The sequence below is a fragment of the Diceros bicornis genome, chromosome 14 (genome assembly GCF_020826845.1).
Source record: "Diceros bicornis minor isolate mBicDic1 chromosome 14, mDicBic1.mat.cur, whole genome shotgun sequence".
NCBI classification, from domain to species: Eukaryota; Metazoa; Chordata; class Mammalia; order Perissodactyla; family Rhinocerotidae; genus Diceros; species Diceros bicornis.
Window position 1 is genome coordinate 32,979,493 of NC_080753.1, and position 16,081 is coordinate 32,995,573.

The window sequence follows — 16,081 nt, forward strand, 5'->3', positions numbered from 1 at the left end:
ATGTTAGCTCAGGGCTGATCTTCCTCACAAAAAATAAATGAAGATAGGAGGTGAGATTGGAATCAGGGAAGGTATTCTATTTAAAAACTTCTTGCCAGTTTTTCCTTGATGCATCTCCCTTCTCCCAAAGTTCCTTCTGCTACCCAAAACATCACTGCTCCAGGGATGGCACTGCATTCTCTTTGCTATTTCTAAAATTCCCTCAGCCTTGAGGTCTCCTTGAGCTTATTAAGTGATTATTTTCCAAGTACTCTGTGCAAAGGTATGCAGGCGATAACATCTCATACTGATTCCTTAATAAAACACCTACTCAATAACTTTGACTGATCTAGCCGTAGGGACTTTTATTTTCTCCAAGGTTATTTCTGGAGATTTCCGTAACTTCTTATCAAAGGTGTTTCATAAGTCCTTCCCAATCTCCACCCTTTTCTACCCACCCTCCCCATCTCCCACCACCTCCCCCCCAAGTAGTAGTAGTGGCTGCTGGTTTGAAAAGTCACTGTCTTATCTGCAGATGACAGTCATAAATGCTCCTGCTGCAGCTCTGAGGGACGGAGGAGGTCCTGGAGCAAATGCATATCCCCATGAAGATTGATTTACATTGTGGGTAGAGTCCACAGTGCTACAGTTCAACTACCTTGGGAGTGAAATGTGCCTTTATAAGTTGGCCTGCAAGCCTTAACATTTCTTAGATTTCCATTTCCAAACTTCCAGGGTGAGGTCTACCTGTATGTACCATTCCTATAATACTAGATTTTCTTCAAAGGAAAGTATTTAGTGAAAGGTTTGGTGGCCTCTGAGGTGCACATAAGCTCACAAATGCTTTTATGGAATGTTGATACAATTGACTTTTTTTGTTTTTGTTGTTGAAGTGAAATTCACATACCAAAATTAACCATTTTAAACTGTACAATTCAGTGATACCTAGTACACTCACAGTGTTGTGCAACCATCACCTCTATCTAGTTCCAAAACATCTTTGTCACCCGCACATGGAATTGGTTTTTAAAGGGGCTCACTCCTCAAGCCCTCATTGTGCCAGGCCTTTCCCAACAAGAAGGCTGTGGAGGGGATTAGTTCTAAGATGCTGGCAGCTAGGGCCTTTTTAAAACTTCTCAAAGGGAAGGAAGTGCATGGGAAGGAAGCCTATACTAAGTCTTCCTGGTACAGGACTGTGGGTTTTTTCCCTCCCCTAACTGAACAACTACTAAACTTTTATCATCAATCCTATTGTTTCTCTGACATAATTGTTTAGGATTATACAGAGTAAAGGCAAAATGGGTATAGATTGTGAAACTTAGGGTACAAACATAACCCAGAACCAGGCATGCACAAACTGAAGCCCTGTGGACTCTGAGCAGCATGGCAAAAACCGGTAAGACCTGAATTGGAATCCAGGTTCAACATCTTTGCCAAACTGGTGATTTTTTTTTTAACGTTCTAAATAATTTTAGTTAACCTAGTAACTTTTAAGTCTCCCCATATGTTCACCTGTGACAGTCAAAGCACTACCTAAACTCAGTGTGGTGGAATGAGGATTAATAAACACAGAAGGCCCCAGGGCAGTGCCTGATACATAACAGCACTGAAATATCAGGGTCCTTCTGCTGCTGGGGCACCAACTCTCAATGACACTTCCCCAAGGTACTCACTATGTAGGTGACCACTGCTAGCAATGTGGCATTTCTATCACAGCATCCTTTTAGAAATAAGAATAGACTGAGGTATCAGGCCAAACCCTTTCATTTTTTAAGGATGAGAACTGGGGACCAGAGTGGCTAATGCACTGTGCATACATAACAAGACAGTGCTTGAACTCATCTCCTCACTACCAATTTAGGACTTGCCTTCTATTTCATGCTGAATCCAGATTAAATATCAGGCTCTGACATATCAGGTGTACTTACAGGAAGGAGTAGCCATGTCCTTCCATCTAATTGCCTCTCCTTTTCCCCCTGCTTCTCCAGGAACACCCCCAGCCCCAAGCTCCTTCAGGCCACCCTTAACACAGGGTCGACGCCCTCACCCACCTTGAAGCCACCATGCCAGTGGCCCTTAACTTTTTCTGTACCCACAAACCCAACCCACTCAAAATAACAGGTATTTTATTTACTCTCCCAAGGATAGTATTTACCTAAAAGAAACTGATCACAATACAATATATAGCCTTATTTCTCCAGATCCCAGACCTAAGAGGCAAACTGTCATTCAATTTTAGACCCTGTAAAAAAAAATAACCTATGCAAACCCTTCTGACCTCAAATTAAAACAGAGGCAAACAAAACATCACTCCAATTATTGAGTTTATTTACTTTGAAATAACCAGTTAAAAAGAAAACAAAAGAAAAAGCACAAATTTGGTACAAGTATTACCAAAAGGGAAATGGACAAAAGATGGCAGTATAAATTCATCTCTACATTTAGACTCGGGGGAAGAAAATGCAAGTTCATAACTTCCCCAAAAGAGACAGTTCAAATTTGCAAACAGCTTGATGAAAGGCGGATATATAAGGCAATACCAAGTCTTGCATCCCAACCGTCTCCATAACAAACACGAGCACTGTGAGCAAGTACTCCTAATCCACCTCCTCAATGGTGGGGCCAGAGCCAGAGCCAGCCTTGGGAGCCTGGGCCCCAAAGCCACCGGCCCCGGGCCCACCCGCCCCCTGGTACAGTCCAGTGATGATGGGGTTACACACCTGCTCCAGCTCCTTCCTCTTGTGCTCAAACTCGTCCTTCTCGGCCAGGGTGTTGGCATCCAGCCAGGAAATCACCTCCTGGCACTTGTCCAGCACCTTCTTCTTGTCGGCTTCGCTGATCTTGCCCTTGAGCCCCTCATCCTCCACAGCGCTCTTCATGTTGAAGGCGTACGATTCCAGGGCGTTCTTGGCAGACACCCTCTCGCGCTGGACCTCGTCCTCCGCTTTGTACTTCTCCGCCTCCTGCACCATGCGCTCGATCTCCTCCTTGCTCAGGCGGCCCTTGTCGTTGGTGATGGTGATCTTGTTGGCCTTGCCGGTGCTCTTATCCGTGGCCGTGACGTTCAGGATGCCATTGGCGTCGATGTCGAAGGTCACCTCGATCTGGGGCACTCCTCTGGGGGCCGGTGGGATGCCGCTCAGCTCGAAGCGCCCCAGCAGGTTGTTGTCCCGGGTCATGGCCCTCTCGCCCTCGTACACCTGGATCAGCACCCCAGGCTGGTTGTCCGAGTAGGTGGTGAAGATCTGCGTCTGCTTGGTGGGGATGGTGGAGTTGCGCTTGATCAGGGCAGTCATCACGCCCCCCGCCGTCTCCAGCCCCAGCGACAGCGGAGCCACGTCCAGCAGCAGCAGGTCCTGCACGTTCTCAGACTTGTCCCCCATCAGGATGGCCGCCTGCACCGCCGCCCCGTAGGCCACCGCCTCGTCGGGGTTGATGCTCTTGTTGAGGTCGCGCCCGTTGAAGAAGTCCTGCAGCAGCTTCTGCACTTTGGGGATGCGGGTGGAGCCCCCCACCAGGACCAGGTCGTGGATCTGGGCCTTGTCCAGCTTGGCGTCGCGCAGGGCCTTCTCCACGGGCTCCAGGGTGCTGCGGAACAGGTCCGAGCACAGCTCCTCGAAACGCGCCCTGGTGATGGACGTGTAGAAGTCGATGCCCTCGAACAGGGAGTCGATCTCCAGGCTGGCCTGGGTGCTGGACGACAGGGTCCTCTTGGCGCGCTCGCAGGCGGTGCGCAGCCGCCTCACGGCTCGCTTGTTCTGGCTGATGTCCTTCTTGTGTTTCCTCTTGAACTCCTCCACGAAGTGGTTCACCAGCCTGTTGTCAAAGTCCTCCCCACCCAGGTGGGTGTCCCCGGCCGTGGCCTTCACCTCGAAGATGCCGTCGTCGATCGTCAGGATGGACACGTCGAAGGTGCCCCCGCCCAGGTCGAAGATGAGCACGTTGCGCTCCCCCTTGCCCGTCCTGTCCAGCCCGTAGGCGATGGCGGCCGCCGTGGGCTCGTTGATGATCCTCAGCACGTTCAGCCCCGCGATCACGCCCGCATCCTTGGTGGCCTGGCGCTGCGAGTCGTTGAAGTAGGCCGGCACGGTGATCACCGCGTTGGTCACCGGGTAGCCCAGGTACGCCTCGGCGATCTCCTTCATCTTGGTCAGCACCATGGACGAGATCTCCTCGGGGTAGAACGCCTTCGTCTCCCCCTTGTAGCTCACCTGCACCTTGGGCTTGTCGCCGTCGTTGATCACCCGGAAAGGCCAGTGCTTCATGTCCGACTGCACCACCGGGTCGCCGAACTTGCGGCCGATCAGCCGCTTCGCGTCGAACACGGTGTTCTGCGGGTTCAGCGCCACCTGGTTCTTGGCCGCATCTCCGATCAGCCGCTCGGTGTCCGTGAACGCCACGTAGCTGGGGGTGGTGCGGTTGCCCTGGTCGTTGGCGATGATCTCCACCTTGCCGTGCTGGAACACCCCCACGCACGAGTAGGTGGTGCCCAGGTCGATGCCGATGGCCGTGTTTTTAGCCATGCCGGTGCCCTGCTCTCTCGCCCCGCGCTGAGCTTCAGACCTGAGGACGGCGAACGGGATCCGCGACGAGAACCTCGATTCTTTCGGAAGCCCGAAGCTGAAGGCGCAGTGTCCCCCTCTTCGTCCTCGGAGGCAGTGGGTCTGCGGAAGTTGCGCTCACGGAAAAAACCGCAAGGGCTATCACCTCTTTGCAGGCTCGCCGTTTCTCCCGGCCGGGCGGCTGTGTGTTTATAATTCTCCATCCAGCCCCTCCTTTTCCCTCCTCAGCCAATCAGCGAGCTGGGCGGGGCTGCCAGGTCGGGAATATTCCAGGGGTTTCGCCTCGCCTCCCGCCCCCAGGCTTTCTGGGTCCAGTCAGCGCTTTGGGTGCCGCCCCTCCCAGAACTCTCCAGACTCTTCCAGGGCTTGCTGGGTTGGCACGTCCTCGGGGACGGGGGTGAGGGTGGGGTCCCGGGATAGGGGCGTGCGGCGGGGACGTTGACGCCTCTTTCCCTCAGTCGCGTTACAATGGAGATGCTGCCCCTGACCTCATGGGCCAGTATGGAAGCAGAATGATGGGACAGGAGCGGGCTCAAAGTTGTAGGGCGGGGCGGGTGGGGGTGGGGGGACACTGGCTGTGCGCTTTGGATGTTAAGGGATCCCTCAATTAGAGGGTTCCAATCCGAACATTAGCAAACTGGATCGAAGGCGACGGGATACTAGGTAAGCCAGGAGGGCTCTGATTGGAAGGGGAGCTGGTAGGTCCTTGTTTGAGAAAGTGCTGGGAGGATGTCTAGTTTGTTTAAGTCTAAGGTATGGGGGAATTGGCCAACCAGAGAAGGGGGATTCTTTGAGGAGCGCCAGGGTAGCTGGGATTGGTCACAGCTGCAGGACAGAGGTGGAGGAGCCTGTCTGTCATTGTATCCAGATAACAGTTTTATTCTGGAGAAAGTTAGAGAACGATACCTCCTGGAGCGCTCTACTTCACCTGAGAAAACTTGTGAGGGCTTGATTGGGCTCCTAGGAGCCCTCTTCCAACTGGCCCAAATGTACTAGAGGGTAAAGGAGGGCAGGAAGCCAGCTTAACTCGTGTGGAGATTAATGACTGTGAGGAGACCAGAACATAAAATAATCTTCGTTCAGCAGGAGACAGGTACAATCTCATAATAAAATATATCACAGACATAGGAACAGGACAGTTGAGTAAGGCCCTGTGAGAAATTGAAAACAGTGTGCACCCACTGCCTCCCACTTCCTTCCAGTTGGCTAAGACCACTTTTGTCTACCTTGTTCAAAAAGCACTCTGCCATGAAAGCAGTGTCTGGAAGAGATATTTGTACACACAAAAGATTCTTGTACACCAAGTTCATGAAGTGTTACTCACAATAGCCATAAGATGGACTCATCCCAAGCGTCCACGGAGGGAATGAATGAATAAACAAATATGGTCTATACATACAATGAATATTATGCAGCCTTAAAGAGGAAGGAAATTCTGACACATGCTATAAACAGATGAACTTTGAGGATATTATGCTAAGTGAAATAAGCCAGTCACAAAAAGAACAATAGTGCTTAATTCCACTAATGTGAGGTACTTAGAGTAGTGAGTTCATAGAGACAGAAAGTAGAATGGTGGTTGCCAGGGCATGGCGGCAGGGGGAATGAGGAGTTGTTGAATGGGTATAGAATTTCAGTTTTGCAAAATAAGAAGAGTTCTGGAGATTGGTTGGACAACGATGTGAATGAACTGACTATTGATCTATACACTTAAAAATGGTTAAGATGGTAAATTTCATGTTATGTGTCTTTTACCACAATTAAAAGTAATAAATAAGTAAAATTTAAAAAGCACTCTGTCAAAATTTTCTCATTCTTTCTCCTCAGGCCTCGGAGAACCATGGCTGCTGCTAAGGGAATGGCCATCGGCATTGACCTGGGCACCACCTACTCGTGCGTGGGGGTGTTCCAGCATGGCAAGGTGGAGATCATCGCCAACGACCAGGGCAATCGCACCACCCCCAGCTACGTGGCCTTCACAGACACTGAGCGGCTGATTGGGGATGCGGCCAAGAACCAGGTAGCCATGAATCCCCAGAACACTGTCTTTGATGCCAAACGTCTGATTGGCAGGAAATTTAATGATCCTGTAGTGCAATCAGATATGAAACTTTGGCCTTTTCAAGTAATCAATGAAGGAGGCAAGCCCAAGGTAATGGTGTCCTATAAAGGGGAGAAAAAAGCTTTCTACCCTGAGGAAATTTCTTCCATGGTACTGACTAAGATGAAGGAGACTGCTGAGGCTTTTTTGGGCCACCCTGTCACCAATGCTGTGATCACTGTGCCAGCTTATTTCAATGACTCTCAACGCCAGGCCACCAAGGATGCAGGTGTGATTGCGGGTCTCAATGTTCTAAGAATTATCAATGAACCGACAGCTGCTGCTATTGCCTATGGCTTGGATAAAGCAGGTCAGGGAGAGCGACATGTTCTGATCTTTGATCTGGGTGGAGGCACATTTGATGTGTCCGTCCTGACCATAGATGATGGGATTTTTGAGGTGAAGGCCACAGCCGGGGACACCCACCTGGGGGGGGAAGACTTTGACAACAGGCTTGTGAGCCACTTTGTGGAGGAGTTCAAGAGGAAGCACAAGAAGGACATCAGCCAGAACAAGCGGGCTGTGAGGCGGCTGCGCACTGCCTGCGAGAGGGCCAAGAGGACCCTGTCGTCCAGCACCCAGGCCAACTTGGAAATTGATTCACTTTATGAAGGCATCGACTTCTACACATCCATCACCAGAGCCCGGTTTGAAGAGTTGTGTGCAGACCTGTTTAGGAGCACCCTGGAGCCTGTGGAGAAGGCTCTTCGGGATGCCAAGATGGATAAGGCTAAAATCCATGACGTTGTTTTAGTAGGGGGCTCCACCCGCATCCCTAAAGTTCAGAGGCTGCTGCAAGACTACTTTAACGGCCGTGATCTCAACAAGAGCATCAACCCCGATGAGGCGGTGGCCTATGGGGCTGCAGTACAGGCAGCCATTTTGATGGGGGACAAGTCTGAAAAGGTACAGGACCTGCTTTTGCTGGATGTGGCTCCCCTATCCCTAGGGTTGGAGACGGCAGGAGGCGTGATGACTGTCCTGATCAAGCGCAACTCTACTATCCCCACCAAGCAGACACAGATCTTCACCACCTACTCAGATAACCAGCCAGGGGTATTGATCCAGGTGTACGAGGGCGAGAGGGCCATGACGCGGGACAACAACCTGCTGGGGCGCTTTGACCTGAGTGGAATCCCTCCTGCACCTAGGGGAGTTCCTCAGATCGAGGTGACCTTTGACATCGATGCCAACGGTATTCTCAATGTGACAGCCATGGACAAGAGTACAGGCAAGGCCAACAAGATCACCATCACCAACGACAAGGGCCGCCTGAGCAAGGAGGAGATCGAGCGCATGGTTCTGGATGCTGAGAAGTATAAAGCTGAAGATGAGGCCCAGAGAGAGAAAATCGCTGCAAAAAATGCCTTAGAATCCTATGCTTTTAACATGAAGAGTGCTGTGAGTGATGAAGGCTTGAAGGGCAAAATTAGTGAGTCTGATAAAACAAAAATACTGACTAAATGCAATGAGGTCCTCTCATGGCTGGAGGCCAATCAACTGGCTGAGAAAGATGAGTTTGATCATAAGAGAAAGGAATTGGAGAAGGTGTGTAACCCAATCATCACAAAACTCTACCAGGGAGGATGCACTGGGCCTACCTGTGGTACAGGATATACGCCTGGAAGGTCTGCCACAGGCCCCACCATTGAAGAAGTAGATTAATCTTTATCTGAGGCTGGAGGGTTCTAGGGTGCCTTAAGATCAGTTTTGTCCTCCTTCAAACATTGTTATGATTCTTGAATTGACTGGACCTGAACCTACGTTACCATCTCTTTGGGATTCTGATGGAGGTGTCTCATATACCATCTTTCCACCCTCCAACGTCTGTTTTTGACCCTGGAATGAGACTTTTAGGAAAACTAGGCCCCTTTTTGAACCATCTGATGAATTTGAATGTCTGTTATTTATTTCTGGCCTCCCCAACTTTCTTCTTCCTGTGTGGATGGTTATTTGTCACTCAGTAAATTTGTTCCTAAAGCATATTACTTCTGGTGTCTTTAGACTGTGAGTGTATCTTGAAAAGTAAGGAAGAGAAGAGTTCCTGGAGAGAGCGTGTGTGGTTTGGCTATGAGCTAATTGTGAATGATTAAGCTGGTAAGGGCAAAGTATTTGAATTTTCATGAGCTAATTATTTCAAGCAGGAAAATAACTTATGACCATCAGGCACCTTTAGCCCCAGCTAGAGCAGTTGCTAACTGTGATTACTGCTTATATTCAGTGATAGACTGGTTTAGGTGATAAGTGGGCTGGGCAAATTTCTGCTTGTTGTCCTGATGTCACTTATAGGTGGGGTCTGGGAGAGCCAGCTCCTGTGCATTCACAGAGTCCATTATTACACCCTTTACATGCAGAAAACATTTCTACAACAAACTCCTGACAAACAGGTACTTTTATGCAAGATGAGAAATGGAGGATTTAGTACAGTCTTACTCCTTGAAAAAATGTTTTCACTTACTATGTCATAATATCCCAAGTTTATAAAAGGCTTGGCAACATGAGTATAGAAGTATGTGTAAGTGTGCATTTGTGTCCCTTTGTGTTTGGGGGGATGTTATTTGGAAGTTAAATATTAGAATGGATATTTCTATCCATGAGGCAGTCTCTGTGTTTGGTTTTACTCAGTCCTTTACAGGACAGTGCTAGGCCAAAGTGTGGAAGAAATATGGACTGAGGTTGGGTCCTTGGGAGAAATATCTTTATTGGGAACTCTTATAAAATCAAGATTTGTGGGCCAGCCTGGTGGCTTAGCGGTTAAGTGTGCACACTCAGCTACTGGCGGCCTGGGTTCTGATCCCGGGCGTGCACTGATGCACTGCTTCTCCGGCCATGCTGAGGCCGCGTCCCACATACAGCAACTGGAAGGATGTGCAACTATGACATACAACTATCTACTGGGGCTTTGGGGAAGAAAAAAAGAAAAGGATTGGCAATAGATGTTAGCTCAGAGCCGGTCTTCCTCAGCAAAAAGAGGAGGATTAGCACAGATGTTAGCTCAGGGCTGATCTCCCTCACAAAAAAATAAAATTAAAATAAAATAAAATCAAGATTTGTGCTCAGGCTCCTGATCTCAGGGACTCCTCAACATTTTTTTTTTTTTTTTACTTTTTATCGTGTAACACATATATAAAAGTGTATAAATCATAATGAGTTTTCACAAACTCCCCAACAGCTTTCAATAGGAAGTGTCTGCAGGGTTTGGGCAAATCATACTGTGGACTGTACTGTCAGACAACAAAAGCCTCTAGAAGGCAATGAGCCCCTCCAACCCTCAGGCAGCTGCTGGGGTCGCGCCTGCGTGGGAGGAGCCCGCCTCTTCGGGAGGAAGTCGAGGGCAGGAAGCCCCGCCCCTTTCCCGGCCTCAGCGTCCCCTCGGCTCCACCCCATACGCTCTCCCTGAGCTGCGAGCCCCGGGCGCGCTCTCCTGAGTTCATCTGAGTTTTGCGTGGCTCTTCCCGTTGCGCCTGCGCGACCCCGCCCCGCCCCACGCGCGGTCTTGCGCTCCGGTTCCCGCCCGGCCTCGGGCCCGCGGCACCCGTCTCTCGCCTCTCCGGTCCGGCCGGCAGCACACGGGTGAACACCATGGTAGGTCCCGTGACGTCATAAACGGGCGCCCTCGGGCGCGCGGGTGGTTCGGACGGTTGGGGGCGGGGTGGGGGTCCCTGCTTTGTCCCTCTCGGCGGGAATTGGGCTCCAGGGTTTTCTCTCCATCCTTGGTTCTTGCACTTTACATTCATTTGAGCAAACAGAATTTTTTTCCCTGATGAGGAAAAAAAAAAAGAGTCGGCGGGGAGAGCAAGGGAGGGAAAAGCTAGACTTCAAGGAGCATTTCCCTGACGGAGCCCAGGCTTCGGGAGGTGCGGATGGGATACTTTGTACAGTTCCCTGGGAGGAGTGGGCAGGACACCGGGGAGGTGGTCGGTTGAGAGAAGGCCCGGAGAGCCCGAGGGTTGCCGAGCACAGCCTCTCTCTGGGGTTTTAGGTCAGGGGCTCAGTGAAGTGTGCACAAGCATTTGGGCTCCCAGCCATCTATCCCTGTCACTGAGCGTTCTTTCCTGCGAAGTTGTGAGAACTGCCAGAGATGTGGCGGGATCCCGATACCAGTATTTGGTAATACTGGCGGGGGGACACTCCTCCCTACCGTGTCCCTTCCCGCATGATGGTTTTCCCCCTCTCTCCCACTAGCTCTTCTATTCCTTTTTCAAGTCCCTTGTGGGCAAGGATGTGGTCGTGGAACTCAAGAATGACCTGAGGTAGGTACCTATTCCAGCAAGTCTCTAGGGGGTGGATGTGGAGGACCCTAGAAACTCTTTAATTTGACAAATATTTGAGAGCCAGGCAAGGTGAGAGAGATACAGAAGAAATAAATGAATTGTGTCTTAAGCTTAGATTAGTTGGGGAGTTGTATCTTGTATTGGAAGAGAATACAAAAAAATATATAGATTAAAGAGGAAATGCTAGAGAGAGGTTAGAGGGTGGAGGCATCAATAATATTTTCTGCAAAACTAACATATTTTTGTTTTCTTCTGATTAAATTATGTACTCCTTTGACCCAACTTGTAGAAATTTAAGAGTTAGTTCCACAAGTAGAGATATATGTACAAAGAGCTTTGTAGTTTTATTTCTGGTAGCCAAAAAATGGAAACAAATAGCCATCAATAGGGAATGGGTTAAATTGTGGTTCTGTACTTCCATATTATACATCTGTCACATAGGAATGAGATGTATTGATATGGAAAGCTGTTGCAGAGTAGTATATGTGGCATAATCTCCCTTTTGAGATTTACATTAAAGAAATGTAAAGGATAAACACAAGACCAATGGAGTCCCTTCTGTCTGGACTGCTTTTACATCTCTTACCCCCTTATATCATTAGCTCCTAATCATCTTTCAGGACTTGGATTAAATGCTGTATCCTTGGAGTGACTTCCTAGTCCTTCTAGCCAAGTAGACCTTTCTATCATCGAGTCTATTTTCTTTCTAGTGGGTGCTTCTCAGATTGTGATTTCATAGAAATATGTTTACTGTTTATGGCCTGTCCTTCAGGGCCAGGACCATGTTTAAGCTCACCATTGTGTACCTAATGTCTTGCATAGGCCTGGTATATAGTAAGTGCTTAATAAATGTATGCTGAAAGAAAGAAAAGTAGGTAACATTTGAGAACCTCCTGTCGACTAAGCACTATTCTGAATACTTAACATTTATTAACTCATTTAATTCTCTTAACTCTCTTACATGACATATACTATTGTTGCTGTTTTACACATGGGGAAACTGAAGCTTAGATAAGTTAAGTTGCTCGTCTGCACAACTAGTAAATGACACAGCCAGAACTGAAATCCAATTCTGTCTGCCCCCACCCCTCTTTTTTTTTTATAATTTTTGTTTATTTATTTTTCCCCCAAAGCCCCAGTAGATAGCTATATGCCACAGTTGCACATCCTTCTAGTTGCTGTATGTGGGACGCGGCCTCAGCATGGCCAGAGAAGCGGTGCTTCGGTGCGCGCCCGGGATCCGAACCCCGGGCCGCCAGCAGTGGAGCACGCGCACTTAACTGCTAAGCCACGGGGCCGGCCCTCTTTTTTTTTTTTTTAAATTAAAGCCACGGTCCTAGTCTCTATGCATTTGTGAAACTTGCTTTTCCCTTAACACTATGTTGTGGATATTTTCTGTGTCAATAAAGTTGATCTTTAACACTCTTAATGTCTGAATGGCATTTTTATTAGCTAGCTGGAACTAATTTAACCAAGACCTTGCTGTTTGACAAGTTTTCAGTTCTTTCCTTTTACAAATGATGCTGCCCTGAACATCCTCATGCATACATCTTTGTCCACATCTGATTATTTCTTTAGAAAAAAATCCTTTAAATGAAATGTTCATTTAAAATATTGATACCTGTTATCTGGTTGTCCAAACTTTCTGAAATTTGAATCAATATATTCTCTCCCCAACAGTGTCTCATTTCTTTTTTTTTTTTAATTTTTATTTATTTATTAATTTTTCCCCCAAAGCCCCAGTAGATGGTTGTATGTCATAGCTGCACATCCTTCTAGTTGCTGTATGTGGGATGCGGCCTCAGCATGGCTGGAGAAGCAGTGCGTCGGTGTGCGCCCGGGATCCGAACCCGGGCCGCCAGTAGCGGAGCGCGCGCATGTAACCGCTAAGCCACGGGGCAGGCCCAATAGTGTCTCATTTCTATGGGAGATAATTTCTTAGTGGGGGAAACATGGACATGGCAGAGAATGGTGAGGAGAGCAACTTGCCTTTTAGACCAGAAATTTCCATTTATAGCACTGTCAATGGCCTATAGATTAGGGCCATATATAGAGATAGTTGTGGAAGCCAGAGCCAGCCCTAGGCAATTCTGTGAGATCACTTGTTTTTGATTTTCCTCCTTTCTTCTTCCTGGGCCTTCCATATGTTATGTTATAGCTCCAGGTCCTGAAGCAAGGACTTATAAGATTCGAAAGTAGTCCATTGGGTTGGGAGAAAAGCTCTTTTTCTCATGCTTGTTGTCAGACGAGTTTTGTGCCAAATATCTCATTCTCAAGGGACTGAATGAAATGACACCATCTTATGCCATTTATGAAAGTTACTTCACTGCTGCATATGGTGGGAGGGTGCTGTCAGAGGTTTTTCAACAGCCAGGGGTATGGTAAAACCACCACTGAGGCAGTAGTTCTCAGGCCCTGGATTTCAAAGACTTAGAATTTTACTTAAAATTAGTGTCCCATAGAGAACTGCCAACTTTATTTTTGGCAAGATAAAGACATTTTAAAAACTGCCATTTATTACAATCATTTCATTAAAAAAATTTTTTTAATACCATAAGAATAGGAAGGACAAAGAGCAGTTATTCTTAGGAAAAAACTATTGACAACTTTTAGCACACTACATATACTCTCAACACACACAGTACTAGCTTATGTTAACTATTCTGTCATGGACTCATGAAACCTTTGAGCACACCAATGTTTGAGAACCATGGTTCTAAGGAACTTAGAATCTGGTGATGACATGCAGGATGGTTATGATGAGGGCGGCCAGGTTGGAGGCTGGCCTGGGTTGAGGTGTAGTAAGACCTTGGTTTGTAGAAGTCAAACTAGAAAGAGAAACAGAAATGTTAGACACCAGCATATGGGGCATTCGTGGGGGGTGGGGAAGTACAACTCATAGGGTTTGAGGTTGTGAGACTTAGTGTTGAAGCCATTGATGGAAATTAGAGAGGCAGCATAGCTTGGAGCACTGGTGTTTTGATAGTATTAACATTTCAGGGGGGCTCAAGGATCGGGGAAGGGAGAGGACGTCCCTTGTGCCTTGATCATCAAGAACAATCCTAACTACTTTGTGTGCTTTACATATGGGGCTCTGGTTCCAAAGCAAATGTTTCAAAATAGCTGATGGTTCTGGAAGTCAGACCTGGATTGAAGTCCCTCTTTATTTATTCTAAACTTGGACAAGTTACACAACCTCTCTGAGCCCCTGGACAGTAATAGCTACTTTGTAAAGTAGATAAAAGATTATAAAGTGGCTGTAAAAATGACAAATTCTGTGTATAATACAGATGGAATACAGGTCTAGCCATAACAGTTGTTTCATGGTAGCCGTTAAGAGTGGGTTGGCTTAGGGAGAGGAGATGTGAGGTCTAAAATAACACACCACTCTGGAAGCACTGTCTTTCCTACTTCAGGGCTTAGGAATCCCCCCTTTTGGTTTCACTTTTTCTGGCTTCCTCAAGTCCTTGATTTTCCCCAGCCATGTTCTTATCCCTGCTCTGAAGTCACCTCTGTGTTGACTTTGGTGTAAACTAATTTCATTCTTCCCTCCCTCTGTCCCTGACAGCATCTGTGGCACCCTCCATTCTGTGGATCAGGTGAGATATAGAAGGGGCCCTGAATCAGGTCTTGGGAAGGAGAGGGCTGGGTGCTTGCCTCTTGTCTCTAGGGCTAGTGATGGTGTTTTCTTTTTTCAGTATCTCAACATCAAACTAACTGACATCAGTGTCACAGACCCTGAGAAATACCCTCACATGGTAAGTTGGGGGTGGTGGAGAAGGGGAAACATCTTTAAAGGCAGGAGGCCCCTGGGTGGATAGAGGACATGTTTAAGGATGTTTTCACATTTGTCTCTCTGTCTAGTTATCAGTGAAGAACTGCTTCATCCGGGGCTCAGTGGTCCGCTATGTGCAGTTGCCAGCAGATGAGGTCGACACACAGTTGCTACAGGATGCAGCAAGGAAGGAGGCCCTGCAGCAGAAGCAGTGATGGCTCCTCTTCCCCTTCTCCCCCTTCCACTGGTGACCCTTACCCTTGTGTGCCAGCCTGGGAACCCTCCCTCCCATACTTGAGGTGTTGTTTTTTGTTTTGTTTTTAATAGTGAGGCTTTTTTTTTTTTTTAAGGGATGATTGGATGAGAATAATAGTGGGGAGCAGCTATTGTCTGTTGAGAAGGGGAGGATAAGTAGGCTGGGGAACTGCAAAGCCTTCCCTGTCCCCAGCACCTGCATTTCTCACTTCTTCCCTGGAGATGGTGGGAGAATCTCCTAGATGTCTCCAGGGTAGCATGTGATTCATTTTGGGGATGGAAGGAATCTGTCCCGCATCGGGAATAAAATTTATGATGCAAATTTCAGTTCTGGTTCTCTGTGTGTTTTGGGAAGGTGGCTGGAGGGTGGGAAAGGGGTGTGGAATTCACCCAAGCCCTATTACTCTCCATTTCCCCAGCCAAAAATCCAACCCCTCCCAGCATTATCTGCCACTGCTCTCCTTGGTATAAACCATGTGATACCTCAGCTAGACTACACCGTTTCCTGAACATGCCCCTACCTACATGGCCTTTTGCTTATACTGTACCTACAAGTGCTTGCTGCCCGTCCATCTCTGTTCTTCCATGAACGTGACCATTAATGTTATGAGATGCCAAGATGTATTTGATGCTGCTGGATTTCTTCCTCAACCCAGCCAAATCAGTACACTCTCTGAATATCTATAGCAGATCAACACAAACGAGCGACAGTTTTTATTGTGGAGAATTATGACTCGGAGTTAACTCTTCATTCACTCTGCAAATAGCAGTTCCCGCTACAGATGAGAGTTTTCAGCATTGAGGGACCCTAGAGGCCATCCCGCACGCCTCCCTCGTCTCGGATAGGAGGAAATGAGGTGCAGGGAGGAGCGGTCGCCCTGGGCCTTGGCAGAATGGAGCCCCTCAGCCCGCGGCGGGCAGCACCGTACCCGGCCGGCTCCCGGGCTGCCCGCTGGGCGCCGCCCTCCCACACGGCCGTCCCGAGGACCCACGTGGGGCGCCCGCGGCGGAGCCTGACGGGAGCGCGGTCCTGGCGTCCTCCCCTCTCGCGCCCGCGCCCCGCGCCCTGCCCCGTGAGTGCGGCCCGCGACGGGCGGCGCGACCCCGGGCCGGTGTCCGGCGGGACGAGGCTGCA

General features: G+C 48.5%; 3 protein-coding genes across 3 annotated transcripts; 2 read left to right on the forward strand and 1 right to left on the reverse strand.

Moving 5' to 3' along the window:
* Positions 1–2,286: 2,286 nt before the first annotated feature.
* On the reverse strand, positions 2,287–4,658 carry LOC131413833 (heat shock 70 kDa protein 1-like). The gene has a single exon (XM_058554735.1). The coding sequence runs from the start codon at positions 4,500–4,502 to the stop codon at positions 2,577–2,579; it is 1,926 nt and encodes a 641-aa protein (XP_058410718.1). The 5' UTR covers positions 4,503–4,658; the 3' UTR covers positions 2,287–2,576.
* Positions 4,659–5,126: 468 nt separating this feature from the next.
* LOC131413834 (heat shock 70 kDa protein 1-like) lies at positions 5,127–8,627 on the forward strand. Its single transcript, XM_058554736.1, has 2 exons — positions 5,127–5,204; positions 6,369–8,627. Exon 2 carries the CDS (start codon positions 6,382–6,384, stop codon positions 8,305–8,307), a length of 1,926 nt encoding a protein of 641 aa, XP_058410719.1. The 5' UTR covers positions 5,127–5,204; positions 6,369–6,381; the 3' UTR covers positions 8,308–8,627.
* A 1,399-nt stretch (positions 8,628–10,026) lies between these two features.
* LSM2 (LSM2 homolog, U6 small nuclear RNA and mRNA degradation associated) lies at positions 10,027–15,271 on the forward strand. The gene is made up of 5 exons (XM_058554738.1): positions 10,027–10,227; positions 10,828–10,895; positions 14,485–14,515; positions 14,615–14,674; positions 14,781–15,271. The coding sequence occupies exons 1-5, from the start codon at positions 10,225–10,227 to the stop codon at positions 14,904–14,906; spliced, it is 288 nt and encodes a 95-aa protein (XP_058410721.1). The 5' UTR covers positions 10,027–10,224; the 3' UTR covers positions 14,907–15,271.
* The last annotated feature ends 810 nt before the right edge of the window (positions 15,272–16,081 follow it).

Bases quoted from the DNA above. Each gene is read 5' to 3' on its own strand.
- LOC131413833 (XM_058554735.1), bottom strand. From the start codon at position 4,502: ATGGCTAAAAACACGGCCATCGGCATCGACCTGGGCACCACCTACTCG.
- LOC131413834 (XM_058554736.1), top strand. From the start codon at position 6,382: ATGGCTGCTGCTAAGGGAATGGCCATCGGCATTGACCTGGGCACCACC.
- LSM2 (XM_058554738.1), top strand. The intron at 10,896-14,484 runs GTAGGTACCTAT...TGTCCCTGACAG, and splicing joins GAACTCAAGAATGACCTGAG to CATCTGTGGCACCCTCCATT. The intron at 14,516-14,614 runs GTGAGATATAGA...TTCTTTTTTCAG, and splicing joins CCCTCCATTCTGTGGATCAG to TATCTCAACATCAAACTAAC.